The sequence below is a fragment of the Thermothielavioides terrestris genome, chromosome 5, assembly GCF_000226115.1.
Source record: "Thermothielavioides terrestris NRRL 8126 chromosome 5, complete sequence".
Classification (NCBI taxonomy): domain Eukaryota; kingdom Fungi; phylum Ascomycota; class Sordariomycetes; order Sordariales; family Chaetomiaceae; genus Thermothielavioides; species Thermothielavioides terrestris.
Window position 1 is genome coordinate 4,033,536 of NC_016461.1, and position 27,771 is coordinate 4,061,306.

The following is a 27,771-nucleotide window of genomic DNA, read 5'->3' on the forward strand; positions in this document are numbered from 1 at the left end:
ATATCCATATCTAAGGCACGGGCCTGGCTGGACGGCCCCAGCGGAAACATGCATATCTCCTCCCCGCAGCGGCTGTTTTCCGGCCGCGCCGCCGCTTCTCGGCCGGCCATGAGCCGGAGCAAACGATGTCGCAATCGCAATGCTGGTGGCCAACATGGTACCGATGTCGTGGAGACGAGGCGGTGAGTCTGCAACGCAGGGCGGGACGAAGTTATTGAAGCATTGCATGCGCGGCGCCCAAGGCGATCTCGCAGCCTGCCAGGCGATAACTACGGAGGTAACGACGGAGTAGCGCACGGAATACGTCGGCTGTCTAATCAAGGTCCGACCAGCCCGCGCATTGGACCAGCCCGTGCATCGGTGTACATACCAGGCAGTTACACGGCACACTATCTATACCCCGGCGACGGGCATGCTACCACGGCTCGCAATGCATGTAGTGTTCGGATCACACATAACTCGAACATGGCGACCGAGGCGAGGCGGCGCCCTCGTCTCAGCAAGCACAGCAACTCCCGAAGCCGGACGGGGCCCCGGGCCTCAGCACGCGGCCCCCCCCCCCCTTTCCCCCCACGACGGGACGGCCCTGCCGGGTGCCGAACCGTCTTGTGGGGAGTTGCGTGGGGGAACATGCTCTCTCTCTCTCGCCCGGCCGGAGCATGTCGAGCCGAAGGGCTGGACGGACCAGCCAAAGAAAGAACTGCAGCACAGCTACCTACATACAAAGTAGGTCAACGGGATGCGGGATGCGGGATGCGTGGGGGACAGGCGGCAGGCAGAGCAGACTGTGTGAGAGGGGACAAGAACCGTAACGCAGCCCGCTGCGGAGAGCACTGACTCCGCTGCGAGATCATGAGACACAGCCAAGCCGGTGACATTGAGATCTGTCCCTCCTCCTCCTCGTCCTCCTCCTCGCCTCACGGATGCAAATGTCGAAGGGGCGCGGACCCGACAGAGGAATAGACAGCCAGTCAACAGACGCCGCCATGCATGCAAGCAAGAATCACAATCATGTTGTGGCCTCAAGGGCACGTTAACCATAAAGATAGCCCGTAAACCATCTCCGTACATACATACATCAATGCCCTTCGCTAACAGCCCCGTCTTCCTGCCGCTGCTGCTGCTGCTGCTGCTGCTGCTGCTGTCCCCCACATACTGTAGCTCTCGTAGCCCAAGCAACAACCTAACCCCCATCCCCCATCCCCCATCCCCCATCCCCCATCCCCCAGACCCGGACCGCGGACCGCGAGCGCTACGGGTGTTAGTTAGAACGTGCTAGCGGCGAGACGACTCGCGGCATTCCGCGCGTCGATGCGATCCTCATCATCCTCCTCCAGCAGGCCGGGCATCCTGCCTCCCGGGCCGACGCCGGCGCCGACAGCCCCGCCGTGCGCGGCCGCGGCGGCGTCGGCGCCGGGGCCCTCCAGCCCGCCCTCCTCGCCGACCGCCTCGGCGACGGCGGTGGCCACCAGGCTGCCGGACACGCTGCGGGCGAGGACGTCGGCGGAGCGGCGGGGCACGCCGCTCCAGGCGTCGCCCTTGGGGCCCTGGCTGGCGGCGAGGCTGGAGCGGCGGGCGGCGGCGACGGCGGGGGGCGGGTGGGCCTCGCGGCCGAGGCGGCTGAGGCCGCCGCTGGCGTCGATGGAGCGGATGTCCGGGCGGACGGACTCGAGCAGGGCGAGGGTGCGGCGCTCGGCCTCGATCTCGCGCAGCACGAACTCGCGCACGCTGAGGCGCAGGTCGGCGGCGGTGCGGGCGGCCCAGCGGCGCCGCTCGTGCACCAGGTTCTGCGTCACCCGCGCCGTCTTCTGGTGCAGCGCCGACTCGGCGTGCCGCGCCTCGTCCAGCGCCGCGATCGCCTCGTCCACCTTCTCGCGCCGCACGTTGGACGACGCCTTGAGCCGGTCGGCCGCGTTGAGCCGGCTGCGCGTGGTCTCCTGCGCCTGCAGGAACTCGCGGATCAGGATCTGCCGGTTCGTGAGCGTCTCCTTGACGATGAAGGCGTCTTGCGAGTGGTACTGGAGCGGGTCGCCGATGGTCGTGGCCTCGGCGGTCGCCTGCGCCGCGTGGTAGTCGCCGACCGTCTGGATGATCTTGCCGAGCTTGCGGTAGGCGTTGGCGAGGCCCGGGTGCGGTTCTTGGACGTTCATCTGGCCGAGCTTGACGCCGAAGTCGGATTCGGCGAGACCGAGGCCTGGGAATGGGCGGGCGGTTAGTCTAGGAGGAAAAAGAGAGTGCAAGGCGCCAGGAGCGGGGGGAGGGGGGCATGGCACGGCTTGCCTCTGCGTGACTTGACGAGTTTGTCCACCTTGTGCCCGGCATCCATGGCGCCCAAGTAGAACAGCTTGACCACGGGTCGGGCTTCCTGCAGCTCGGGCGTGTCATCTGGCGGCGGGGCGAACTGCTTGAGGATCTTGCGCCGCACGCCCGTGGCGGGCTGCTTCTTCTTGACCATGGGGCTGTAGCCGAAGTCGCTCTCGACGAAGAGCACCATCTCGTCGTCGCGCATCAGCACCTCGTTGCTGCACACGTAGTTGAACCAGCGCTGCATGAGCGCCTTGACTCGCACCTCGTCCTCCTCGGTGCCAGCACCGGCCGATGTCAGCGCCGGCGGCACCGCGGGGACGATGGCGTCGGGGTTCGCCGAGATCAGGTGTTCGGCGAGCTTGATGAACTCGGAGTGCAGGCGGCGCACATCGCGGTATTGCGTGGTCCTGAAGGCGGGCAAATTTGTCTGCGCCGAGTTAGCTAGAGCTTCCCCGGCGGTACGACGACATGGCAGGCAGAGCATACGTGTACATCGAACCTCAAGATGGGGTCCTTCCGTCCGGTGCGCTCAAGCCCAGTAATCTTAGCCTGCAGCTTGAATTGCGGGGGTGGCGGTTTCCGAGGCTGCTGCTGCCGCTGCTGCTGCTGTTGTTCTTGCGAGCGCTGCGCCTGGCCCGGTGCGGGCTTTGGCGCTTGCTGGTGCTGCTCATCGTGATGCGGCTGCGGCTGCGACTCTGGCTGCGGCGATAGCGGCCCCTGCTCCCCAGCAAAGCCCTGCTGTTCGGGGTACGGCTCGACGGGAGCTGGCTCCCCAGACGCCGGCTCGGTGGCCTGCGAGACGGTGCTTGCGGTGTCTGGCCGCCGGTACTCGGTGTCGCTTGCGCCGAAGCCGCCTTCGTCGTTGAGGCCGTTGTTCGAGACGGGATAGCGGAACGGGGAAGCCGGGGGCTCGCCTGCGAGGGGACCGTAGCTGGTGCGGTTGTGCCGGGGCGACGAGCTTGGCGAATTGCCCCAGGGCGAGGCCTCGGCCGGGTGGTCCGGGTCGTGTATCGATGAGCTGTAGTCCATAGTGCCCGCTTGCGCCAGAAATGCGCCCTCCTCCGCCTGGGATCAGTTCGGTTTCGATGACGTGGTGCGCGGGACGCGGGCAGATGGATTGCGTGCACTAAACGCTCAGCGTGGCTGCGACGGCCGGCATTGATAGAAGCGGGTTGATAAAATTACGTGTGCGGCGTAACCGTTCAATCAGTCGCACAGGGAAGTTGGGAGGCGGAAATCCTCGGTCGGTGATCGCAGCTGCTCCGCGTGCATCGGCCGGGGCTGGGAGAAGCGGCACAGGGCAGTCGTGTAACTCCAGGATGAACGGGCTTGGCGCCAAGGCCGGGGGAAGGCTGGGTGCACAGACCCTACCAAGGCCTGGGATGGCCTAGAAAAGCAAGTGCAAAACTTGTGTGAAACCATCAACGGTCAATTGTGGGATGGGACATGTCAACATCGGTGTGTGCCGCCGCGGGGCAGCTGATGTTTTGCTTACCTACGAGCTGACAGTTGGCGACCTGAGATGCAGGGCCAGTCGAAATCTGCAGCGCCAGACTGAAGCTGTGCTTTATTTATTTATTTATTAATTCTTCTTGTTTTATTTTGCGCTGTAGGTCTGTACTCGTCATCTGAACTGGTCTTGAAGAGTTTGAGGTGGGAAAAAAAACGAAAAATAAGAGCAGTAAAGAGAAAGAAGCTTGAGACGGGATGCTCTGCGGCGCCCGCCTCCGTCGCGGGCCGAGCCGGCTGCTGCCAAGGGGTATGCTCCCGGCGGCCGTGTTGGCGCTGAGAAACGCCCAACCGGCCCCGTCCAGGCTTGCGCGGAGCTACTCCAGTGACCACGCACACCACGAGGCCCGGATTGAGAGCATCCGCAACATTGGCATCATCGCCCACGTCGATGCGGTGCGTGTCTTGTCTTGGCATTGAGCCTAGCACTAGCTCCCAGACGCCCTCACCCACATCACTCACACCTCCGCAGGGCAAGACGACGACCACCGAGCGCATGCTCTACCACAGCGGCCGGACACGCCACATCGGGAGTATGCCTGTCCCCGTCCTCCCTGCGTCTGGGAAAGGACCCCGCTGACCCGCCCGCCCAGATGTCGACCATGGCAACACGACCACCGATTTCCTCCCCATGGAGCGGGAGCGCGGCATCACCATCCAGTCGGCCGCCATCACCTTCCAGTGGCCCCCCAAGTCGCTGTGCCCGCCGGGCCTCGAGCCCAAGACGATCAACCTGATTGACACCCCGGGCCACCAGGACTTCCGCTACGAGGTTGACCGCTGCCTGCCCATCCTCGACGGTGCCGTGTGCATTCTCGACTCGGTCAAGGGCGTCGAGACGCACACCGAGCGTGTCTGGGAGTCGGCGCAACTGTCCAGGATTCCCCGCCTGCTCTTCGTCAACAAGCTGGACCGAGACGGCGCCAGCTTCAAGCGGTCCGTCCTCGAGGTGGCATCCCGGCTGCGCACCTGGCCTCTCCTCTGCCAGATCCCCTGGTGGCAGAAGGACGACTTCGTCGGCGTCATCGATGTGATCCACGAGCTCGGCCTGCGCTTCTCCAGCACCGGCGCCATGTCGGTCGTCAGCAAGGAGAGCATCGCGAGGGAGAACCCGGCGCTGCGGGACGAGATGGCGACGGCCCGCCTGCGCCTGGTCGAGACCCTCTCGGAGCACGACGACCAGGTCATGGAGGAGTTCCTCGAGCTCGAGAAGGACGTGCCCTCGGCCTCGATCAAGCAGGCCATTCGCCGTCTGATCATGGACGGGGACGCCAAGTTCACGCCAGTTTTCGCAGGCGCCAGCTTGCGCAACATCGGCGTCCAACCGCTGCTGGACGCCGTTGTCGACTACCTGCCCAGCCCATCCGAGAGGCCCCCGCTGGAAATCATGGGCGCCAAGGCTCCCACCTTGGCCAAGCTTCTGGAGGAGACTGTCAGGAGAAAGGGGCAGCACCAGGCCGAACCGCCCATTGTCGCTCTCGCGCACGTCTTCAAGGTCGTCGACGATCCGCGCCGGGGCATGATGAGCTGGGTGCGCGTCTACCACGGCGCGCTCAGCCGCAGCAGCCACATGTGGAATAGCAACGTCCACTCGTTCGAGAAGCCGCAGCACATCCTCCACGTGTCGGCCAAGGACTATCACGAAATCCAGCATCTGCCGACAGGACATATCGGCGCCCTGACCGGCCTCAAGTCCGCCCGCACCGGCGACACCCTGATCACGTATCCGGGCCACCAGGGCAGCACCGCCCCCGAGGCCTTCAGGAACCTCCGCATCAGGGCGCCCGAGACACCGCCCGCCGTCGCATTCATCGCCATCGAGCCGTACACGCGCACGGCAGGCGAGAAGCTCGAGGAGGCGCTCAACAAGCTCTCGCGCGAGGACCCCAGCATCCGGTGGAGCAAGGACGAGAAGACCGAACAGCTGATCCTGTCCGGCATGGGCCTGCTGCACCTCGAAATTGCTCAGGACCGGCTCCTGACGCACTACAAGATCGACCGCGAATCGGCCATGTGGGGCGAGATCGAGGTCGAGTACTCCGAGTGCCTCTTGGCGCCGACCGGGCCCCAGCGCGCCGTGTACGACCGCCCGATCCGCGACAAGGCGGGCAAGGCAGCCTGCACGGTCAGCATCGAGCCGCTCGAGGAGCACCACCACCACCACGATTCGCTCCTCGAGTCCAGCGTCGAGCGCGACGGCAACATCATCCACATCGCCATCCCGCTGCCGCGCGACGCCGCCACCGGCGCCGACCCCAAGCTCCTCGCCTTCGACCCGGAGCTCGTCCGGCAGCAGCTCTTCAACGGCGTGGTGGCGGGCCTCACGCGCGGGCCGCGCCGCAGCGCGCCGGTCCGGCGCTGCCACGTGCATCTCACCTTCGACCCGGCGACCGACTTCTTCGGCGCGGCCACGACGGGCGGGCACATCACCAACGCGGCGCTGCAGGCCGTGCGCGGCGCGCTCAAGGCCGCGCACGCCGCCGGCCACGTCGGCGTGCTCGAGCCCTTCGCGCACGTGCGCATCCACTGCCCGGAGGAGGCCGGCCACGCGATCCAGCACGACCTGGTCGCCGCGCGCGGCGGGCAGGTGCTGGAGGTGCGCAAGGCCGATGAGGACGACGCCGACAACTACAGCCAAGACCACACCACCACCTCCGAAGACGACGGCAGCGGCGAAGCCGCAGCCGCAGCCAACTCCCGCCCCCGCGCCATCGACGTGAGCAAGGTGTACGCGCCGCCGGATCCGTACGAGTCGGTGCAGAGCCTGCGCGGGCCCAAGCGGGCGGTCGTGCGCATGCTGACCATCCTCGGCAAGGCGCCGCTGCGCGACATGCTCGCGTACGACAGCCACCTGCGCAGCCTGACCGGCGGCCGCCACACCCTGCAGCTCGACCCGGGCGGCTTCGAGCTGGTCACCGGCGCGCGGGAGAGGGCGCTGGAGGAGAGGTAGGAAATGTAAGAAAAGAGAGGGGAGGAGAGGAGAGGAGAGGAGAGGAGGAGTGAAGTTGGCCCGTGGTGTCCGGATTGGGTAGCGGTGTGTTCTGTGTGTAAGCGGCTATGGCGGTTGTAAGTAACTAGTGGAAACGTGTCTGAGGGGGTTGCGGCCGCAGTGCTGCTGCTGGGGCTGATGATGAGATGCCTTCCCCCGCCAGTTTCGTGTTCCACCCCTTCTCCTACTGTACAGTAGTGCACATAGGTCCTGTGTGCGTGTATCCTCAATGGAGTCAACGGGGGCCGATTTTCGTTTAGGGAATGGCGAACAGTTCGTTAGTCCACCAGACTTTTCATTGTTTTGTGGAAGGAATTTGGCGCCATGAAGGGCTGCCACTAGATGCTCAGCGACGACCTCGAGACGGCAACCCGGCTTTTTTTTTTTTTTTTTTTTTTTTTTTTTTTTTTTTTTTTTTTTTTTTTTTTTTTTTTTTTTTTTTGCTAACCCGTGCCCTTGCCCGATTAAGGGTCTGGCGGCTGGGGTTGTGCAACTGACTAGAGAACGGTTAGTGTAGCATACACTCTGGCAATTCTCACGAGTGTGGTTTTCCTGCGGGTTTTGCATCTTTCCAATTGTTTCGAGCACAGCCAGGGATCTTGATGATTATGGGAAGGATTCAGGTTACGATGCATCTTGCTGTTCAATTGCTAGAGTACACAATCTTTGAAGGGCGGTTACAAGACAGAGTGATCTGAGACAGTGGAAAGGGACGGGTAGTAAAAGCGATGTGAGAAGCCTGTCTAGAGCAATGCTAAGAGTAAAAGAGAAGAGGAAGACAAAGAAATGGTCAACCACCGGGAGTCAAGCGGCTGTGGGGGGTTGAGTCCGTTGGAATCATCGCCCGCAGTCGCCCGATTTCCACTCCCGCGAACGTCCAAAAAACACCCCCTTATGCTCTTCGTAGCCGACTACCTCCCTTTTTCCTCCGAAGAGAGGACATCAAGGGCGTTCCTGATCTGCGCGAGTCGCTCACCCATGCCCCAGTCGAAGATGTTATGCACGCGACGGCGGAACCGCCTGACCTCGGCCTCGTCCGCCAGCCAGTACCGGCCGACCTCGTGCATGCGGTACGAGTCCGGACGGTCGGCGGGCTTCCACGACACGTAGAGTCTCGCGGAAGTGCGGTACACCACAACGGAGTACACGAGGTTGTCGACCGTCGCCGCCGCCGCCGCCGCCGCCGGCTGGCCAGTCTCTTCCGCCTTCTGCCTCAGCACGTCGTTCAGCCTCTCGACCGCGTTGAGGCAGGCTGCCGAAGTGCCCGCGTTCCGGTTGATGGCCGGCCACAGCCACCACGTCGCAGCAATCTCGAAGCAGATGAAGGGGAACTGGAGCCCCGCGCGATTGGACTCGACGAAGCGCTGGCCCGGATACTGATCCAGGGCTCGCTGGGCAATGAGCTGCGACTTGGTAAAGGGACATGCCTCGTCTGGGATGCTGGTGTAGCCGTACAGCAGGCCAGGCCTCGGCCGACATACCGTGGCATCCGCGGGGGCGCTGGGATGCTTGGGGGTGAGGTAGGCCGACATCGGGACCCCGAGGGCACACGCCAGGCCGGTCTCTCCGCAGAACGCGTCAGGCAGCAACCACCGGACTAACAGCCGGGTGAGATCCCGCGGTTGGTATCGGTATCCCGAGTCCAGGCGCTGGCGCTGGCGCAGATACGTAGCCATATCGTCTCCGTTGAGATCAGGGGTTTTGCTGCAGCGTTTGTGCCTGATCTCGGCCATGTGGTCTCGGACGTGTTGCGGGAGCTCGTTCGGCAGCAACTCGACGAAGATGTGGTTCCTCCGTAGGTTGTACCGGAGGTAGGCAATGTCTGGCGGCCCCAGACTGCGCGGGGAGGTGCTGGATTGACTCGCTTGGCTTGGCGCGCATGTTCTGGTCGAAGTCAGGGATGGCGTAAGAGATGGCACCATAGTGGTGGGCAGGCACTTGTCGGATTGTCCTATCTCAGGGGCGGAGCCTGGCCGACTCTGAGGCGCCGGGTTGGGGGGGCGTTGAAGGCGATCCAAGCCACTGGTCTCCGAGTTGGAGAACGCCGAGCTCGACTCGAGACAGGGAGAGACACCGGCGCCGAGCGTCGAGGGGGGAGGGTCCCGTTCTCCCCCCAGAAACGAGGGGTATGAGCTATTCCTGGGCCATGGTTGCTCGCGTATGAGACGTGGCACCCTCCGGCTCCAAGCCTGCGGCTGCTCAGCTTGGCTAGTCATGTTTCAGTCCGTTGTTGATGGCCTGAGGGGGTAAGTGAGAGTAGGCAACGCGCTGGGTGAGGGATCCGGCCTGGCGAGAAGGTTGGAAGCCGGATGCAGAGCGCAACGTGGCGAGGCTCGAGGCTTTGAATTAATCAAACGGCTGACACACAAAGCGAGCTTTCAGGGTGAGTTGGGGCTTTCGAGGGCATGCAAATCTATCGGATTCAAAACAGAAAGGACCTGCTCCCAAACCTGCGAGCATGGCGTTTTTATATTTTTTTACATGGCCAGCTCAGCTCAGCCGGGCACAAGTACAACACAACGTTGTGGTTGGCCTGGCCACCCTGGTGTGGTCGGACTCGTGGTCGGCGGCAGACAATGCGGTTAAACAAAGAGCTCAGCAACACTCCTGAATGCGTGAGCTCCTCGGCCTGTGGCTGATGGATCCAGTTACCCCGACTTGGCAAAAACGATGGCGGAGGAAAGAGACGAGAGGAGAAGAGGAAGAGGACAAGATTGAAGAAGGGCAAGAATGAGCAAGAGTTGAATCAAGAGCTGACCTTGAATGACTTCCCTGGTTCTCGCGGCTCAGTGACGTACATACCTCTGGTGTACCAACATGGTCCGTCGAAGGGGACAACTTTAAGCGCTATCGCAAGCGCCTCATCAAGGCCAACAGCTAGCGTCCGGGCCGCTAGTTGCTCGATACAGATCACACAAACAACACAACCTGGAACACACTGGCCAATGGCTTAATGAATTCATGTTTCCTCCGAGACTCGCACGCTATGAGACGCTACCACAGCCCCGTCCAGCATCGCTCCTGGTGCCTCTGTGAACAGGCGACAGCAGATGACCGCCGGTTTGAATTCTCCTCTTCCACCTTTCATGCCCAAGAAGTCGTGTAATCTCTTCTCAACAGCGTCCAGATCAGCGAAAACAAATCCTGCATGTATGTACATATCAACATGCTTCAGTGCCGAGCCTGCTGACTGCTGTTCCGAGTATCGTTGATGAACTGGATCAGCTTGGGCCCGACCTGCTGGGCGATGAACTGGTCGCCCTGGTCGTTGGGGTGCACGCCGTCGCTGCGGAGCATGGCGTTGGTGAAGCCGGCGGCGCGCGAGCAGTCCGCGATGGCGATGGGCGACTGCGCGGTGGTGTGCGTCTGCGCCCAGCCCGGGATCCCCGTGTTGACTGCCTCGATGGTCGCGTCGCTCCAGCTCGTCGGGATCAGCTTGTCGATCTGGCGCAGGTCACGTCAGTGGTTAGAGAGGAATCTCACGCGTCAACGGTGTATGGTGGATAGCCTCAGCCTGGGAGCGCCGCGGACTGAACTTACAATGACCTTGACGTTGGGGTTGGCGGCGCGCAGGGCGTTGAGGATGAGCGTGTACGAGTCGAGGATGCTCTGGGCGTTGCGCTTGCCGATGTTGACGTCGTTGGTGCCGAGCATGAACTGGACGATGTCGGGCTTGGTGTTTTGAACCCAGCCGGCGATGTTGTTCCTGGCGACGTCGTACGCCTGGTAGCCCGAGTGGCCCTCATGGTGCGGGTCGAAGCCCGCCGGGCTCGTGCACATGAGGTCGGTCATGCTGCCGACGAACTGCACGCTGCTCGTCAACCCGGCCGAGGCGAGCTGGTTCCACACCAGCGGCCGCCAGCAGGTGATCTCCGTGATGGAGTCCCCGAGCAGCACTGGTCCCGGCAGTTCCCCCAGGGGGGCACACGTCAACATCTAGCCTCCGATCGACAACACGGCTCGCCGCCCTCACGATGGTCACTTACTGACTTTGACCTTCTGCGCCGACGCAGCGGCCGCAAGGCCTGCAACGAGTGTGAGAACGAAGCGACGCATGGTCACAAAGATTCCAAGCAGATATGAATTCCAGTCAGTGGCCCGGGGAAGCAGACAGTCTGCCGGAGATCCGTGGCAGCCATTTTATTCTTGCTCTATTCGACGCTGACAGCGGATGGTGGCTCCGACGTTTCCAGATCCAGTGAACCTCTCCGTAGAGTCGGGTAGTCAGTTCGGCAACTCTCTGGTCACAAGCGCTACCCGCACATTAGCGTGGCTGAGCCAAGCAAGCCCAAGGGAAGGTGTTTTTGTAGAGAAGACGATGCCAAGCTGTAGAGCCGGTGGCAGTTCCGGAGCTGGTGGATGTATAGCCGCGACTGTCGTAGCCGCGCCAGTCGGGTTAATGCGAGGCTTCCACTGTTACATAGAGCACACCAAAGCAGGGCGGACCTAACGACCAGGCTCCACAGACATAACGCCTCCGTGCAAGGCACCTCGGAGCACTACTACACGTGTAGGATCCCTGAAGCATGAATCAAACTGACCCAAACGGACCCTGTCTTCACGGTTGAAGGGATGTTTGACGTTGTCCTTGGGTAGCCCAAATCCCCCTACATTATCCGGCCAGCCGAGAGGGTACTCGATTGGGAATGTTAATGGGGAATGACTTGAAAGAGATACGGCAGCGCACCTACGTGCGTCTCGAGAGCGTTGTGTCTCCAGAGAGGAATCTATCAGAACTCAACGGCGGCACCTCGCGCCTTCTCGTCCTATTCAATGTCCCATATCCAAACCCACCCGCTGTCAGGAGCACTAGAGTTTGAGAGCAGCGTGAGTTGACTCGTAGGACCAAGGTTTGAATAAACACCTGTAGAAAGCCTGGGCTTCGAGTTCTAGTCCGCCCTGGTAGAATACACAACACAAGACACAGCTCAGGCTGGAGGCCCAAAAAGCAAGCCACACTGAGCCTACCTAAAGTTCCGAGCATTTGCTGTAGTTCACTCAGCCCATCAACAGCCCCGTCACACCCCCAGCCCCAAATATCGCCGCCGCCGTCAGGAAGCTCGAGATGGACATGAGCGACAGCCCGCTGATGCCGTGCCCGGACGTGCAGCCGCCCGCCATCCTCGACCCGAACACGATCATGAAGCCGCCCAGGACCGACCTGGCCGGCGAGACGGCCACGTCGGTGATCGGCCGCAGCGCCGGCACGGCGGCCGAGATGATCCACGCGCCGGCCACCACGCCGGCGGAGAAGAGCACGTTCGCGTACTTCCTGCTCGCGCCCCACACCCAGCCACCGAGCTCCTCAAACCCGGTCGACGCGCCCAGCAACGACCCCCTCAGCACGATCGACACCAACTGCGCGGCCGCGATGGCCAGCCCGCCGAGATACGGCGGAACTCCCCTGGCCTCGGCGGCGCCGGCGTTCGCGAACCGCGCGCACGCCGCGACCCCCAGCACGAGCACGGCCTCCAGCCCGACCAGCAGCGCGCCGCGGCTGACGCCCAGCGCGTCGTACACCGTCAGCGGCATTTCCGCCTCCCGCGCTTCTTCTTTCATCTTCTTCTTCCCATCTCCCTCCGCCGCGCCCCTCCCCACCGTCCCCGTCCCCTGCTGTTCCCGAGCACTCCCGAAACCACCACCCCGCCTCCATCCCTTGACAATCCCGCTCCAGACGACACCCCCCAGCACGGTGCCGGCCAGCGCCCACCGGCCAGACGCGACGCCGACGCCCAGCTGCGCGAGGACGGTGCCGGGACAGGCGCCCGACACGGCCATCCCCGCGCCCAGCAGCGCGCCGCCGAGCAGGTTGCCGTCGTAGCGCGTGCCGAGGCAACCGAGGCCCAGGGAGGCGCAGGGCCGCGGCGGGAGGGCGGTCAGGTGCAGTGTTTGGGCGGCTGTTACGACGAGGCTGTGCGCATATGAGTTAGTGTGTTGTTTGTTTTGGTGCGATTACACGTGGTGGTGGGGAGGGGGAACTGGGAGGCGGTGAGGAGTGTATGGGGTGAAGAAGGATTGGAGAGCAAACGGAGACACGGACGGGAACAGGAAACACCTACGTGCTGCCGGCGGCGGCGGAGAGGAAGGTCTGCAGCATGGTGAAGTCCTGGAACTTGAATTGCGAGAGGATGATGTCGGGCGCGTAGACCCCGGCTGTGGTGAGGGCGGCGCCCATGGCGGCGCCCGTGATGAAGTTGTTCATCGTGTCGTCGTCGTCGTCGTCGTCGTCGTCGTCGTGGAAGCGCGAGGCGAATCTTGACTTGACGGTTAGTGGCGATGGCAGAGTTGACGGGTGGCGCGACTTGGGCTTTTTGGAGACGGACCTTGCGGACCTCCGGGGAACCGCTACCCGTGATGGCCCTGGACGGCGGGGGTGCGGATCATGCCATGACGGATCCAAAGAGTGTCGCCCCAGAAGCCGTGGGTAAGGTTTCCTAGCGTCCGATCTTAGCGCGCCCGATGGTGTGCTCGGCGACAGACACCTGGAGCAAAGCAGACCCGACATGCCCGAATTGGGACTGGTGTCTCCAGCCATCTACACGTGTAGCGCGGACGAGCCTATCACCGTTCTGCTCTTGCTGTACAATGCCCCCCTTGTTTGTTCGTTAGCGTGGTACTTAAAGTGGATCCCGACAAGCATTTATCAGGTACCTTCCTAGCCGTCTTGGCACAGAATAGACTAACCGCAATAGAAAGTCTGAGGGCACTGTAGCCTCTGCCTACAATGCAGCTTCCTTCGGTGCCTGGCCAGTTATCCGAATTGCGTTCAATCCACTGCTGCACTATACCTGAACGTGCCTCACTTAAACTTGGAGTTTGGAGAGTGACGAGGCCAGAGGATGGAAAAGGTGGGTAACTCGTGTAAAAAGGCCGATATTTGGTTGGCTACAAGCCCCTGTCAAAAAGTGGGGGTAAGAACCAAACTAACAAACAAACAAGCATTGTACACCTCCGCCGGGGTTTAAAAAGGAACAGACCAGGGTGTCGGCCAGGGTGCTGGCTAGGGTGCAAGCCGGGTTATGTAAGCCACTTACGCACTTCATCAGCAAGTCACTTTTCTCTCTTTTCTTAGGTCACACGCTGGCTGGCGTATGGCAGCACCTGGCGGCAACCTAGTGCACCTGGCAGCACCCTAGCCAGCACCTGGCGGCACCCTGGTCGGCACCCTGGCTAACAGCCTGGCTGGCACCCTGGCCGACACCCTGGTCTGTTCCTTTTTAAACCCCGGTGGAGGTGTATTGTAGGCTGATCGCCAGCCGGGGAAGGCGCCATCGTTCTCGCGCGGAATCCCACCGATTCGGGGCCTTTCCCTTTCCTCGCGCAATAACTTGCAAACATTGCAACTGTGTATGTTTCAGAAGCCGGCGACTCTTTTTGCCAGATGCCAAGACATGGTTCCCAGGACCCACGGAGTCGATGCTATCGGCGACCACAGCCCTGGGTCCTTGTCCCCTTCCCCGGAGACTTCTGGAACTTGGGTAGGATTTTTGGTCGGCGATGTGACCATCCACTTTCGGGGTCCTCTTTCCCTGTGGCCCGTGCCGAGGCCCGCTCGGGGTCGAGTGGAGCCCTTGGGCCGGGGCCACCCAGCGATCTGCAAGCCGCACGTTCCCGGTCGTTCGGTCGCGGCTGTCGGCGGGCGTCGGCGAGCTGCATCCACGCAACGGGAACCTGTCCGCGTTACACGACACGGCCGGCCGGCTCGGGTGTGCGCTTAACTGCCGACTCGACATGGCCGACGGAACACCAACGGAAAATGACGGATTGTGCGGCATCTCAATACCTGTTATTCGACGATTTCCCGAACATCATCCGATTTTGATCTCATCGACAGCATTGGACATTGGATGGTTATGCGATGCTGATGATAATGGTAAGCTCGATCAAGGGATTAGACGGATACGGTTGGCACCCAAGACTTTTTCGGGATGAACCGACAGAGCCCGCGTGGTCAGACTGGGCGAGAACGACAACCGACAACCACATCGACAACCACATCGACACCGGCACTGGTATTTAGTCGGAGCGGCAGGAGCTACCCAGCCATGGGGATGACGTGGGCCACAATGAGAATACGAACTGCTCCATTTCTCTTTCCGATCTTGTCAGCTCCCACATTGCCATCTGGCCTGCAGTGCATTGTACGGAATACCAGATACGGGAAACAGTCTGGCCTGTTGCGCCGCCGCGACGCAGGACAGGGTGACTTGACTGACAATGTCATCCGCGACTTCATCACGCACCCGGTTGCTGACTCGATGCCGGCTGTCGGTCCTCAGCGGCAGCACGAGCCATGCAGGGGGCCATCCTTCGCCTCCGGCCTGCTGTGGCTGGAAGTCGCCGACTCAAGCGCCGGCTTTCCCACGCCATGCGGGCGCCCGGGTGAGACACTCATACTTCCAGGCCAGCTCACATCCTCCAGCTCACCGCTGGGCGTCCGGAGGGCAGCGCCCAGCCATATATGGACCCGTCATCTCCGCCAGCCTGGACATTCACTCGGCGTCAGGTCCGGAGTCGCATCCGCCAGAGTCCTCTCAAGACAGACACGGACACAGATACCGGACGCAGGGACCTGCCCCACCCGCCATCACCATGGAGCCCGTCGTCCATCCCGTCTTCGAGCCGCAGACGTCCACCTGGCAGTACGTCGTTGCCGACCCGTCCACCAACGCCGCCATCATCATTGACCCCGTCCTGGACTTTGACCCAGCTCGCAACACCGTCTCAACCAAGACCGCCGACGGACTTCTCGCCCTGGTGAAGGAAAAGGGGTACACCATCGAGCGGCTGCTCGAGACGCACGTTCACGCCGACCACCTGACGGCCGCCAGCTACTTGCAGGACCGACTGGCCAAGGAGGGGAAGCGGCCGCCGATCGGGATTGGGAAGCGGATCGGGGAGGTCCAGCAAAGGTTTGCGAAGCGGTATGGCATTGGCATGGAGGAATGCGAGGGTGCCTTCGATAACCTGCTTGACGACGACGAGATCTTCCACGTCGGGAACCTCGAGGTCAAGGCGGTGCATCTGCCTGGGCACACGCCGGACCACATGGGATATCTCGTTGGAAGTGAGTACGGTCTGTTGATGACACGGTACACTCACCTTGACTGACACTCCATCCCAGGCAACATCTTCTGTGGCGACTCCATCTTCAACACTGATGTCGGCTCAGCCCGCTGCGACTTCCCCGGCGGCAACGCCGGCGACCTGTACGTTGCCATCGCGTCCCATGCGCTCCCCTAGCCTTCCCTCCCATTCTTTGTCCCAACTAACTCGCAATCCGTGGCAAAAACCGCCAGCTTCCGAACCGCCACCCGCCTCTTGGCCCTCCCGCCAACCTTCAAGATCTACACGGGCCACGACTACCCGCCCGGGACGCCGCGTGCCTCGCCGCAGGCCTGCGCGACCGTCGCCGAGCAGGCGGCGCACAACAAGCACCTCCGGCGCGGCACGTCCGAGGCCGACTTCATCCGCTGGCGCCGCGAGCGCGACGCGGCGCTTGCCGAGCCCCGCCTCCTCCACCAGGCGCTGCAGGTCAACATCCGCGCGGGGAGGCTGCCGCCGGACCGGCTGCTGCATGTGCCGGTGAAGGTGGACCGGGATTCCGCGTGGTGCGGTCTGTGATGGCAACGGTAACACCGCTTGGGCAGTTGGACCGGGTAAAGGAGGTCTAGTGTATGTGCCTGTGATGGGGCACGGCGGGTGAAGCGGGCTACTCAAGACGTGCGCGGCATCTCGATGCCGGCCTGCTCGATGTGGTCGTGCCAGATGATGCATGAGCAGAAGGACCTGGCGATCAGAAGGCCCCAATGTGACCGGACGGGTAACGAGCCGCCCGGCCGCTCCCGTCGATTGCCACACCCTCCGCCGCGCTCATCATTTTCCCGATCAAGAACCGGCCAACCGAGTAGCGAAATGAGCTTCTCGCCAAAAGCGCAACTATCTTGGGGTCGCCTTGCAGCGGCCGCGTTGGGAAACATGCTGATACCCCCCGAACCAACACATTTGACTCTTGTCCACTAGTGGCTGAAAGCTTGGCTATGCGGGTAGGCGCCGGGAGTAACCACACCACACCACACAACCTCACATCACATCACATGTGCCTGATAGGGAAGGGAAGGAGGAAGAGATGCAATATCCGTAGTGAGCGCACCGAGCAAACAACAGCTTTCTTTTTTTTTTTTCATTTCATTTCAACGCGTGGTGATCTCGCCCACATCACACGTCGACACCTCGCGACTACCACCCAATTACGTGACTCCCATCCGCGGTGCGCGTCCGTAATCTCCCTTCATCCCGGCCACAAGGCCGCCACGTCCTATCCATCCATGCGTTTGCCTCTCGCCAGCTCCCCCTCCCTGCATTCCATACAGTGCAGTAACGACCGACTTCTGACTGACCGGTAGACCTCCCCCACTCTCATGCATGTTCATCATCTTCATACTCATCAAAAAAGGAGCGTGACACGTACATGGCATGGACTCATCCATCCATCCTCGTACCGTACCGGGTATCTCTCAAAAAAGGGTATGTATGCCAATCCCAAGCCAGCCAGCCAGAAAGTAAACGCCGCGCGAAGAAGAAAAGAAAAGGGCGGGTCATAAGACATTACCAAAAGAGCGTCGTGAAGTCGTCGTAAAACCAATCCAACCAACCCCTGTTCCCATCGCTCTCTCGTCCCAGCCGTCCACTCGCTTCACGGCATCGGTCTCCTTCACCCCCTTACGCCTGCAGGGAAGGGCAGCGCAGAGGCAAACAATCCCCCCTCCATCCAACCCGATGATCCCAATGCACATCCGCAACCCTGATCCAACCCGTCAAAACCATTATTAAAAGACCTCGGGTGTATACACTTCACCCACGTCCCACCACCCCGCACCGCACCGCACCACACCCTATTCACCTCCATTCAAGCCAGAAAGGGTGGGTGGGGGGATGTGGCTGATATAGTGTAGACCAAAAATGGTGGGGAGGGGCAGGCAATTCAAGAATTAAGCATTAGAAGCAACGCAACGCAAAGCAGAACCAATACCAAAAATGCAGGGCACAACCTTTCAACCCACCCTGCCCTTGCCTGTGGCCGGCTTGGCTTGGGCGAGCTCACAAGAAGAGCCCCACAACACCCAGCAGCGAGGCCAGTATGTTCCCCAGCCCCAGGCGAGAGACGACCACCCTGCCGGCGCCAGCCGTGGCAATCGTCACCGTCGGCGGGCGGGCCGTGGTGGACGTGCTGAGCGTGGAGGGGCTCGTGGTGGCGGGGCCGGGCGGCGACGAGCCGGCGGCGCCCGAGGAGGGGGAGGGGGAGGAGCCGGAGGGGGAAGGGGTTGCGGTGATGGCTTCGACGGAGGAGACGCCGGACGGCGAGGAGGACTGGGCCGTTTCGGACGGGGACGAGGACGGGGACGAAGACGGCGGCGGCGGCGCGGACTCGGACGTGGCTGGCGCCGTGGTCGGGGTCTCGGTCGTCGAGCCGGGCGCCTCGCCCGTCGTCGTGGTGGAAGCGGGGGTGGAGGTGATGGGCACCGCGCTGGTGTCGGTGTTGGGCGGCGACTGGGTGCCGGTCACGATGGTGGGCGTGCCGGTGACCTGGGTCTGCGGCGGCAGGTTGGTGGTGCCGGTGACCTGCGACTGGGGCGGCTGCAGGTCGCAGAACTCCAAGAACTGGGCGAACTCCGGTTGAAGGTAGACGCGCCACGATTGCTTGGCGTCGTCCTTGTGAGCATCGATGCATACCTGGCACGAGTCCAGGTCTTGCCTGAAGGTGGACCCGGGGGCGCACAGCGCCTGCGTCAGGCCTACCCGAGAGGCTTCCAAGAGCGCCGTGTTGCAGATTGCGTAGCAGATGGCGGGCGCGACGGTCTCGTCGCGTTTCGAGAGACGGTGGCTCGGGGCGCCGCGCTTGTACCACTGGATGGTCGTCGCCGTCGGCTCCGGCGGGAAGTGGGTGATGGCCGTCTGCGAGACCCAGTTGCCCGTCGTGATGGTCGTCTTCTTGCCGTGAATCTTCGTCACGATCTCCTCCACCGCGAAGATGTCGAAGCTCAGGCCGAACGCGTTGGGGTTGAGGTTGAAGTAGCCTTCGGTCGGCGGGAAGTAGCCCGTCTCGTTCACCGGCCAGTCCACGAGCGGGAAGAACGGCGCCGGCTCGCAAAACCTGGGATCGCACACGAAGTCCCTGCTCGGCGGGTCTGACCACACGTTGCAGCCTGCCGGTTTCGGCGGGTTGCAGACGAAGCCAGGGTCGCAGCCCCAGAGCTGGCGTTGCTTGCTCTTGCTCCAAGTCTGGGTTCGCGTGACGGGGGCCGTGTTCGTCGGGGGCGGGCAGACCGAAACGTGCTGGATCACAGTCGTGCCAGGTAGCGTGACAGTGGCCGGGGGCAGCGTGAGAGTCGTCGTTTGCGTGACGGTGGGCCCAGGGATGATCGATGTGGTCACCGTTCCGTTCTCGGTGACGGTGACGGTGATCGGAGGGAGCACCGTTGTCACGACATCGGTGACGGTGGACGCGGGCAGCGTGGTGAGCTGTGTGATGGTGTTCGTGACGGTGTCTGTGAGCTCTCTCACAGTCGTGTACGTGCTCACCGTCGTGTATGTGGACACGGTCGTCGAGGTCACCACGGACGTCTGGGTCGTGTACAGCGTCGTGCTGTCGGTCACGGTAACAGGATAGGACGTGACAATCGTGGAGACGTCGGTTACCGTCGTGGTGGTAGTCAGCGTTGTGGGCACGAGCTCAGTGGTGACGACGGTGTTGGTCAGGGTCGTCGGCACTGTTATAGTTGTCGGCACAGTGGTTGGTACAGTCGTGGGTACAGTCGTGATGAACGTGGTGACCTAGCCGGTTAGCGGCACTGCACCAACCACTCGCATCTGGGGCACTTACGTAAGTTGAGACCACCGTCGTCGTGTCCGTCTTCCATTTTGTCGTGCCCGAGGTGACCGTGACCGGGTAGCTGATCCTCGTGGTGTACGTGGTCGTGTGGGTCTTGGTCGTTGTTGTTGTCCTGAAGACGGTGACGCTGACGCTGTTGGTCTTCGTCGTGGGCTTGATGACCGTCGTGGGCTTGACAATGGTCGTCGGGATTGTTTTGCAGATGGTCTCGGTCGTTGTCGTTGTCCGCCACTTGGTTGTCGTGCTGACATCGCAGGAGTGAGGATACCCCTTGCAGACCGTCGTGGTAACGGTGACCGGATAGGACTGACGGGTTAGCGAGGTCGTGTCTAAGCGGGCTGGGGAACTTACTGTAGTGTAGGTCGAGAACAGGGTCGTAGTGAAGAACTCGGTGGTCCTGGCTCTTGTCAGCGCAGCAAAGAAGAAGCGGGCATCAAGAAGAACGCGTACTCTTGAGTGACGGTTGCGGTGGCTGTAACGCTAACGCTGACCTTGTCGGTCTCGGTGGTAAACCAGCTCACAGTTTCCGTTGCAATCCCCGTGTCAATGACCGTGGCCGTCTCCTTGTCAGTAACGGTCGCCGTTGCCGTTGCCGTTGCCGTGTTAGTGACTGTCGCCGTAGCATTTTCCGTGACTGTGGTTGTAACTGTATCCGTGACCGTGGTGATAGCCGCGTTCGTAACCGTAACAGTCGTCGTGGAGGCTGGAAGTGTCTTGCTGCATCGTTGTTAGAGAAGAAGAAAACGCCCGGAAGTGGACAATCGGGGAAGTCTCATACGTTACGGTCTCACTGCTCTGGTCAGCAAAGCTGCAAGCCACACAGAGTCTTCCAAGACAACTCACTAGCATGTCTCAGTGACCGTCTTCGCACACCACCAGCCACATTCGTGGTCCTCGTGCAATCCACCGTGGTCCACTCCATCCGAAGTCACCGTCTCATTGGTCCTCCGAAGCACCGGATCTTCCACGGCGACGGCGAGATGAACGAGGGACAGGGCCCCGAGGCCCTGTATTAGCTTCTGAAGAAGCATCTTGGGACTGCGCCAGCCGGACGCGACGAACTTGCGAACGAGTGAGGCAGTCGCGTAGGGGAGCGAGCGTGAGCACAGCGAGCGGAAAGGGCAGAGTGCAAGTTGACCGATGGGGGCTGCGGCGCGTTGCCCTGCATATAACTAATAAGGCTGGGCAGCTCCGGGGTACGGAAGATGGATAACTAACGATCACTGGCTCAGGGTGGAAATGACCCCAGGCTTGGCAGGCAGCGAAAGCACAGCCCTGAGCCTGGCTGGCAAACACTGGTCCAACAGCGCGATGTCGAGCCGGTCAGTCAGCGGCGGCAGGAGCAGTGAGGAAGATTTCACCTCGACTGACGCGGCTTCGAGCTTGAGTTGGGGAAAAGGCGCTCGCGCAGAGCCTCAACTTCGCAGCAGAGCCCACTAGACCGAGGAGGGAAGAGAGGCGGGGAGGACAATGAGAGAGCTGGGGAGCTTGACAAGCTCCCCGTCAAGCTCCCCAAGGAACAGACTCACATGCATGGCGCGAGCGGATCGTCCGGTGTCAATACACACCACCTCATCTGCCCTATCAGGATAAAGTCCAGTTGCCGGGGTGTGGGCGAGCACTCCTCACCATGTTCCCCCCCTTGTCCACCAGTCCGCGGGGATACAACCCTCGCCCACGTAACCTGGTGAACACGACCAGGCGCATCACGCCGGTCCGGAAGACGGGAAGCCAATGACGTGCGGCAATTCCCTCGGCCCGCCAGGCCCTGATCAATGAGCAACGCTCGGAGGAGCTAAGACATGGAAAACTCAAAGCGTCGACTCCTCGCGTACCTCCACTCATTGCTACTTGGCATGCCTTCGTAGGGGCCCTTTGACAAGCCAAGCTGAGAGCGTGGCTGCGCAGATCCCTCGGCCGGGATATGCTGACTGTCCTGGGCGTGGAGGGAAGAAGTCCGCGAGCCTCAACGAGGTCGCCGCGTGGCAGCGAGGGGCGCTGGGGGCAGGGCGTAAGCAAGGCGGAATTCGGCGCAGGAGAGAGCGAAATACTGCTGTCTCTGGAGCAGCATTCGGCGACTTGAACGTTGCATCGGCCGCATGCTCGGCGGGGCGGGCGAGTGGCCAGGGAGCGAGGGCTGGGCTGGGAAGTGGGAGCGATGCTGACAGGTGCACCGTGGTGCCTGCCCGAAGAGGCTGAGTGTGTTCCGCGCAGACGGAGGCCTGGAAGCCACAAGGCCGGCGAGCTAGTGGAGCCTTGGCCGCCAACCAGAGAGCCGAGTTGAGCCACACCGCATATAAAATTGCAGATGCGAGCCTGGTTCCCCCGCACCCGCACCGACGGCTGGCAAGACGCCCGGATGTATGTCGTGTGCATACGTGTGGTTGATTGACGCGGGACGGCAGAGGACGGTGGCACTCGAGAGATATACGAGAACCCGGGTTCCTCATGTCCTGTCAATCTTCGCATCTGTGGCTCCTGGGGACTCTCATCTGCGATGTTTATTATTTGTCGCCACGGCAGCGAGCTCCCGGCGGCCGTGCCTTGCAGGACTGCTGCCAACTGCTGCTCCGTTGGGGCGCACGCAAGTTGGTGAGCCAATTGCCGTTGGCCTGATGGGACCGAAGCAGCCACCGAAAGACGTGGCTACCGTGATAACTAGGTAGTCCGTAAGCAGCAACGACAAGGGAGCCAGCCCTTGCCGTTGGGACTTGCGGAGCCGCTCAAGGCCTCCAAAAAAAACTGTGCCTGTCCCCGCTGTAGGAGCCTCAGTGTCTTCCGCAGCTCCAAACTGGTCGATGCTGCAGATTTTCGGGCCTTTGTGCCGGATCGTCCGAGGAGCTGTGCAGTGGACTGTGTCCGAAATCCGTATTCTGAAGCCAGAAGAAGAAGCAGCGAGAAGTGAACAGTCGGTCGACAGTTGGGTTTGCGGGAGCGCGGGAAGCAAACCCTATCGGGAAGGAGCTTGGGCGGTTGGCGCCCGATGATTGGCTGATCGGCTGAAGTCTTTCCGCTTGGGTGCTAGTCTTGGTAGTGAATGTGGTGAGCCCTGCAGGGCGGGATTGGCGTGGGACCCACTTTGGCGGCCATCCTCCAGGCTCCAGCACAACCTTGCGCTCTCCCTTGCTCCCTTGCCCCGCTCCGACTCATCAGCACCTTTGGGCAGCTTGACAACTTTTGTCAACACACACAGTGATCGCCGCAGCTCAGAACAATCTCGTTGGATGACGATGAGAAGGCGGTTCATCAGTCTTACGAGAAGCAATCCATCACCAACAAGAAAGGTGGGGTTTCTCAATTCCTTGGGGCCGGGGACAATTGAACAATTCCACGGCACCCGTGTGCGAAGGGCGGACGTCTCTCCGTTTGCGGAAGACTGAGGACACTGAACTTCCGCCCCCATCGTAATCATCAGTCATGACAATCCAGGCAATCCACCGAGCAAACAGTGGGAAAATGGGCCAGCCGGGTCCAGACCAGCAATAAGGTAACCTCGGCAAACTGGTAACTAAACGATACCACCACCAGCAGTGTCCGTCCGACCCTGCGGCGGCAATTCTGCAATATTGGAAGGGCATCCGGAACGGTCTCCAGAATTCGAATACACGAGATAGGTACCCGGCAGTTCGCCACAAGACGACCATCTCCGCAGTACCTCGACTCGACGCATCGGGCACCCATGGTTGCATGCACAAAGAGCCGCGAACCCCCGCCGGAAAGAGTCCATCACTCCGTGATGAACACGCAAGACACACTTGCGGTCGGCAAACCACACAACGATGCCAAAAGAAACTCTTGGGCTCGGTAAAAGTGACGTGAGTGTCTGTCCCTGGCGAGAAGACCTCCCTTTGGAGAGGCCCCGGCGTCGATCACCAGGGCCCCCACTGCGCACAAGGCTGAAGGATTGGGAAAGAGGCGGCCAAGCCTCTGGCGACATTTCCCATTCAACTTGACACCTAACTACCTTACATACACACTACCTTTACGGAAAAACATTAACATTCCTCCTTGCGCTAAGGTCAGGAAGTTTGTGTCCCCTGTACGGAGTCCACGAGGTTGCTCAACCAGAGTCGCCCTCCGTCTTGCTGGCTGTGAACTCACCCAAACTCACCCAGCACACTTTGAGCCACGCTTCAGTTGCTCGCGTTTTGCGCAAGCGCTCAGCTCGGCCCTAACCGAAGCGTGAGGTTGGAAGCAATGCGGTTGTGGCCATAACTGAGAAATCGGGATCGCCGAAAGATAGTGAAGACTGAAAGTCTTCGATAAGCGCACCGTGGCGTTCGAGGCTTGGGGGCGAGAACCACCGCCTCTTCCGCGGGTTCTCTCAACTTGTGCCAGATATCCAGTCCTTCACAGGGACGCCAACCTTTGTTGCGCTCTTCTCCAAGCCTCGAATCCATCTGGCACAACTACTGTCTATATGTACGTTAACTCAGCAGGACATACACTACGGCGGTGCTCGTTTTCTCCATTGCACGGCGGATTGGGAAGGGAGGGAGGTGCCCTGCCCAACGAGCAGACTGTTTGTGGCGGTGTTGCTGGGTTCCATCGCAGGGCTCACCCCCCGGACAGCCAAGCAGAGACCCGGCCACCCCACCCAATAACACGGCAGCCCAACCATGGGTAGGCTGACGGCAAGCAGGACATCTCACCAACTAGCGATCAGCGGCTCGCCATTGGCCTCGCTCGCTGCGGGGTTCAGCAAGCTGTTGCTTGCCTTCTCTTTGTGATCGATGCCAACAATGAGTGGCACTTGGCACTCACGGAGCCGGCGCATGGGTCCGGCGAGGCTTTGGCACGTGTTTCCTGGCCCGACATGATCGGTGCCTCTTGTGAATTGCTACGCTTTCCCCTGGCTGGCAGCTCTCGACATTCCCAGGCTTCCCAGGCTTGATTCCTCCTGCGACGCTCGCTTCCCTGTCGCGCGTCTAGCACCGACGGCCAAGAACAGGTGCTGGACCGGCGCTGTCCCGAATCTCCATATTCTGCTACCCCCTTGTATCTCTACCGTAGTTCGGAGTCCAGTCCGGCCCCCTGGCTAATCGGCCGGGTTCCGACCATGTTCGGCCCGGGCCTCCTCGTGGCCGTGGTGGCCCTGGCCTCGCCGGTGTTCGGCCAAACGGCATGGCAGCCCAACCAGGTCAACACAAGGATATGCCAATGGCTGCAGTTTGGAGGTGAGCTGCGTCGCCCTTGTTCTGTCCCGATGTCAGGATCTTGCTCTGTCTGACCTCCCTCGCGCAGCTGCTGTCCTCCGGGACACGGTCTACTTGAACGGCGGTGATCTGTGGTGGGAGCCAGGCTTCGCCGACGGCTCAACCGGGCCGGCCGTCACCGACAGTGAGTATACCGCCCGGGCGTCCGGCCGAGAAGGAGGTCGATACTGACCCTGGGCAGACAACCGGCTGGGCGTCATCTACACGCTCAACTTCAGCACCCCGTTCAACACCACCCAGAACATCTCGGCCATCCTGGGCACGCTGGCAACCGGCGGCGGAGATGCCAACAACCGCGCCCCGAACTACGTGGATGGCGCCCTCCTGGGCAACGACAACGAGTTCTTCGTCTACGGGGGGCTCCCGCAGAAATCCGATGCATTCACGCCGCCCCCGGGCCACTCCGTCCTGGCCTATAACAAGTACCAGTATGGCGCGCCCAAGCCCGGCTTCACCTCATATTTTTACAACAAGGACCTCGGCCCCAACGTGACTCGTTACGTCGCCTACGGCGGAGCTGCGAGCGCGCCCTCGGAGAATCTGGCCTGGTACTTTTCCGGCCTTCGCTCTCCCAGCGGCGGAGAGATCTACTATCCGGGCACGGGCAACGCGACGACTACCGCCTCGAACGTGTCGAGCACGCTCATCACACTTGACATGGCGACGCAGTTGCAGGAGACCTTCACCAACGACACGCTGCCGCAGGCTATCCCTGGCCGAGCCGACCCAGAGCTTGTCTGGGTCCCCGTCGGCTCGAAGGGCATCCTCGTCGTCCTGGGAGGAGTCGTGTACCCCGACTTTTCCGAACGCTCACAGACGTCGGCGAACCAAACAGCCAGTGTACGGCTTCCCGTTTTCTTGTTTTGAGCCTTCTCATGCTCTGACCCCATCAACAGGAACTCCAGAGCCCGTCGTTCATGTCCACCATCGACATCTACGACGTCGCCAGCCGCAAGTGGTACACCCAGAAAACCACGGGCGGCCCCGGCCAGCGCACCCGCGGGTGCGCTGTTGTCGCCCGTGCCCAGGACGGCTCGAGCTTCAACATCTACTACTACGGCGGCTACGATGGCCTGCACCAGGACCAGCCCTTCAGCGACGAAGTGTGGGTTTTGTCGCTGCCGTCCTTTACGTGGGTGCTGCTGGCGAACAGCACGGTCGAGGGGCGCGCCGGACACAAGTGCGTGGCGCCCTACCCGGACCAGATGATGGTCATTGGGGGCTATCCCCACCCCCAGGGTCTAGTCACGAGCTGTCTGACGGAGACCATCCGGGTGTTCAACCTCTCGGCGGGGACGTGGCTGGACCGGTACGACCCTGCCATCTACTCGAACTACACGGTCCCCAGCGCCGTGCACGAGAAGATCGGCGGTTCGGGGACCGGGGGCGCCACGGCGACGACGCCTAGCCCCTCTGGCTTCGATTCGACCGAGCTGGCCAAGGTCTTCGCCACTCCGTACCCGGTGACCAAGATCGCGACCTACTACCCGTATCCGTCCGTCGGCCCGGTCAACAACACCAACCCGAACGTAGGGCCCACGCCCTCGGCGCCAAGCTCGGGAGGCGGCGGTCTGCCGTCGTACCTGCCGCCCGTGCTCGGCGTGGTGCTAGGCCTGGTCTTCTTCACCATGGTTGCCGTGCTGATCCTGCTGTGGCGACGGCGCCGGCTGCTGCGTGCCGGCACCGCGAGCGAGGTCGGCACCGAGTACACGACCCCGAGTCGCGCGTTCATCAAGTGGTGGCTGCGCGGCCAGCCCGCCCAGCCCGCCCAGCCCAGCGAGGCCAAGGCGCCGACTGTCACGTCATCTGACTACACACCGGCCAGCTCGGCCGAGCCCGACACCCTTGCCGTGGCGCCGCGGCCGATCGCCGAGATGATGGACACGGGCGTGCCGCTGCCCGTCGAGCTGCCAGCAGGTAACCAAATCTTCCTGCTTCCTCTTTCCGAGTCCCACCTCCCCCCTAAACCCCCTTCTTCTCCCTGCTCCAGCCCTCGCTGACCAGCTGTCCAGACACCTCCCCACCGGCTGAACTGCAAGGCAACAACAACAACCCCCTTGCCCCCGCCGCCTCGCTCAACCCGGCGGCGCTCTACCCAACCACGCACCAAACCGACCACGCCGCCACCACCACCACCACTCCCTCCCCTTACCCGACCCCGAGCCCACCCCACCCAACCCCGCCGCCCGTCCCCGTCGACAACGAATCCCCAGTCTTCTACCGCCCCGACTCGGACGCGCTAGGCCAGCCGCTCTCGGCCGGCGCCACCAGCACCGCCGGCACCACAACCGCCACCACCTCGCCGACGACGCCCGCCACAGCCACGGCCACGGCCACGGGCACGGGCAGCGCGGCCGCCGCGGCGCGCAGCACCAAGGTGCTCTCGGGCATCTCCAACCTATCTGAGCGCGACCGCGCGCATCTGCGCCAGATCAGCGACACGACCGTCAGCTCGGTGACCACCGCGCCCAGCGGCAGCGTTGCTGGTAATAATAACGGGGCCGGGGGGAGGGCTAGCTACGGGTCTGCTGCGCCGCTCGGGAGTGACGGCGGTGGCGAGGGCGGGCGGATGAGGATTGTGGTGGGCGGCGCCGACGACCGCGGCATCGTGGAGAGCCCTGCCGCGGTGTCGCCGCCTACGGCCGGGCCTGTGCAGGGCGGGGGGGAGTTCCTCGCTGCTGCGGGGCGGCCGCTTGTTGGACAGGGCCAGGGGCAGGGCCAGCAGGGGATGGGCAGTCCTTTGCGGAGGAGTGTGTTCTCGGAGGATATTAGTGATGGGGAGCACGGCTCAGGGAGGGGGTGAGTCCGTTCCGGGCGGAGGGGTCAGGGGTTGCTAAGAGTGTGTGTGTGCGACGGAG

The 27,771-nt window shown here is 62.1% G+C and overlaps 8 protein-coding genes across 8 annotated transcripts; 3 read left to right on the forward strand and 5 right to left on the reverse strand.

Annotated features, from left to right (window-relative positions):
- Positions 1–968: 968 nt before the first annotated feature.
- THITE_2122709 (uncharacterized protein) lies at positions 969–3,422 on the reverse strand. The gene is made up of 3 exons (XM_003657163.1): positions 2,794–3,422; positions 2,281–2,734; positions 969–2,194 (listed from the first exon to the last, which is right to left on the reverse strand). The coding sequence occupies exons 1-3, from the start codon at positions 3,334–3,336 to the stop codon at positions 1,266–1,268; spliced, it is 1,926 nt and encodes a 641-aa protein (XP_003657211.1). The 5' UTR covers positions 3,337–3,422; the 3' UTR covers positions 969–1,265.
- Positions 3,423–3,733: 311 nt separating this feature from the next.
- On the forward strand, positions 3,734–7,116 carry THITE_2122711 (uncharacterized protein). The gene is made up of 3 exons (XM_003657164.1): positions 3,734–4,212; positions 4,289–4,349; positions 4,410–7,116. The coding sequence occupies exons 1-3, from the start codon at positions 4,015–4,017 to the stop codon at positions 6,764–6,766; spliced, it is 2,616 nt and encodes an 871-aa protein (XP_003657212.1). The 5' UTR covers positions 3,734–4,014; the 3' UTR covers positions 6,767–7,116.
- Positions 7,117–7,716: 600 nt separating this feature from the next.
- Positions 7,717–9,021, reverse strand: THITE_156556 (uncharacterized protein; the record flags this gene model as incomplete). Its single annotated transcript, XM_003657165.1, has 1 exon — positions 7,717–9,021. One exon carries the CDS (start codon positions 9,019–9,021, stop codon positions 7,717–7,719), a length of 1,305 nt encoding a protein of 434 aa, XP_003657213.1.
- An 887-nt stretch (positions 9,022–9,908) lies between these two features.
- THITE_2122713 (carbohydrate esterase family 3 protein) lies at positions 9,909–10,858 on the reverse strand. The gene is made up of 2 exons (XM_003657166.1): positions 10,346–10,858; positions 9,909–10,249 (listed from the first exon to the last, which is right to left on the reverse strand). The coding sequence occupies exons 1-2, from the start codon at positions 10,739–10,741 to the stop codon at positions 9,977–9,979; spliced, it is 669 nt and encodes a 222-aa protein (XP_003657214.1). The 5' UTR covers positions 10,742–10,858; the 3' UTR covers positions 9,909–9,976.
- A 629-nt stretch (positions 10,859–11,487) lies between these two features.
- THITE_2122715 (uncharacterized protein) lies at positions 11,488–13,306 on the reverse strand. Its single transcript, XM_003657167.1, has 2 exons — positions 12,865–13,306; positions 11,488–12,716 (listed from the first exon to the last, which is right to left on the reverse strand). Exons 1-2 carry the CDS (start codon positions 13,005–13,007, stop codon positions 11,804–11,806), a joined length of 1,056 nt encoding a protein of 351 aa, XP_003657215.1. The 5' UTR covers positions 13,008–13,306; the 3' UTR covers positions 11,488–11,803.
- Positions 13,307–14,880: 1,574 nt separating this feature from the next.
- Positions 14,881–16,097, forward strand: THITE_2122716 (uncharacterized protein). Its single transcript, XM_003657168.1, has 2 exons — positions 14,881–15,872; positions 15,930–16,097. The coding sequence occupies exons 1-2, from the start codon at positions 15,398–15,400 to the stop codon at positions 16,046–16,048; spliced, it is 594 nt and encodes a 197-aa protein (XP_003657216.1). The 5' UTR covers positions 14,881–15,397; the 3' UTR covers positions 16,049–16,097.
- Positions 16,098–17,905: 1,808 nt separating this feature from the next.
- THITE_2152124 (uncharacterized protein) lies at positions 17,906–21,122 on the reverse strand (the record flags this gene model as incomplete). The annotated part of the gene is made up of 7 exons (XM_003657169.1): positions 20,541–21,122; positions 20,476–20,505; positions 20,148–20,414; positions 20,049–20,094; positions 19,689–20,003; positions 19,370–19,639; positions 17,906–19,327 (listed from the first exon to the last, which is right to left on the reverse strand). The coding sequence occupies exons 1-7, from the start codon at positions 20,726–20,728 to the stop codon at positions 17,906–17,908; spliced, it is 2,538 nt and encodes an 845-aa protein (XP_003657217.1). The 5' UTR covers positions 20,729–21,122.
- Positions 21,123–24,756: 3,634 nt separating this feature from the next.
- On the forward strand, positions 24,757–26,913 carry THITE_72424 (uncharacterized protein; the record flags this gene model as incomplete). Its single annotated transcript, XM_003657170.1, has 4 exons — positions 24,757–24,874; positions 24,942–25,037; positions 25,095–25,753; positions 25,810–26,913. The coding sequence occupies 4 exons, from the start codon at positions 24,757–24,759 to the stop codon at positions 26,911–26,913; spliced, it is 1,977 nt and encodes a 658-aa protein (XP_003657218.1).
- Between the last annotated feature and the right edge of the window lie 858 nt (positions 26,914–27,771).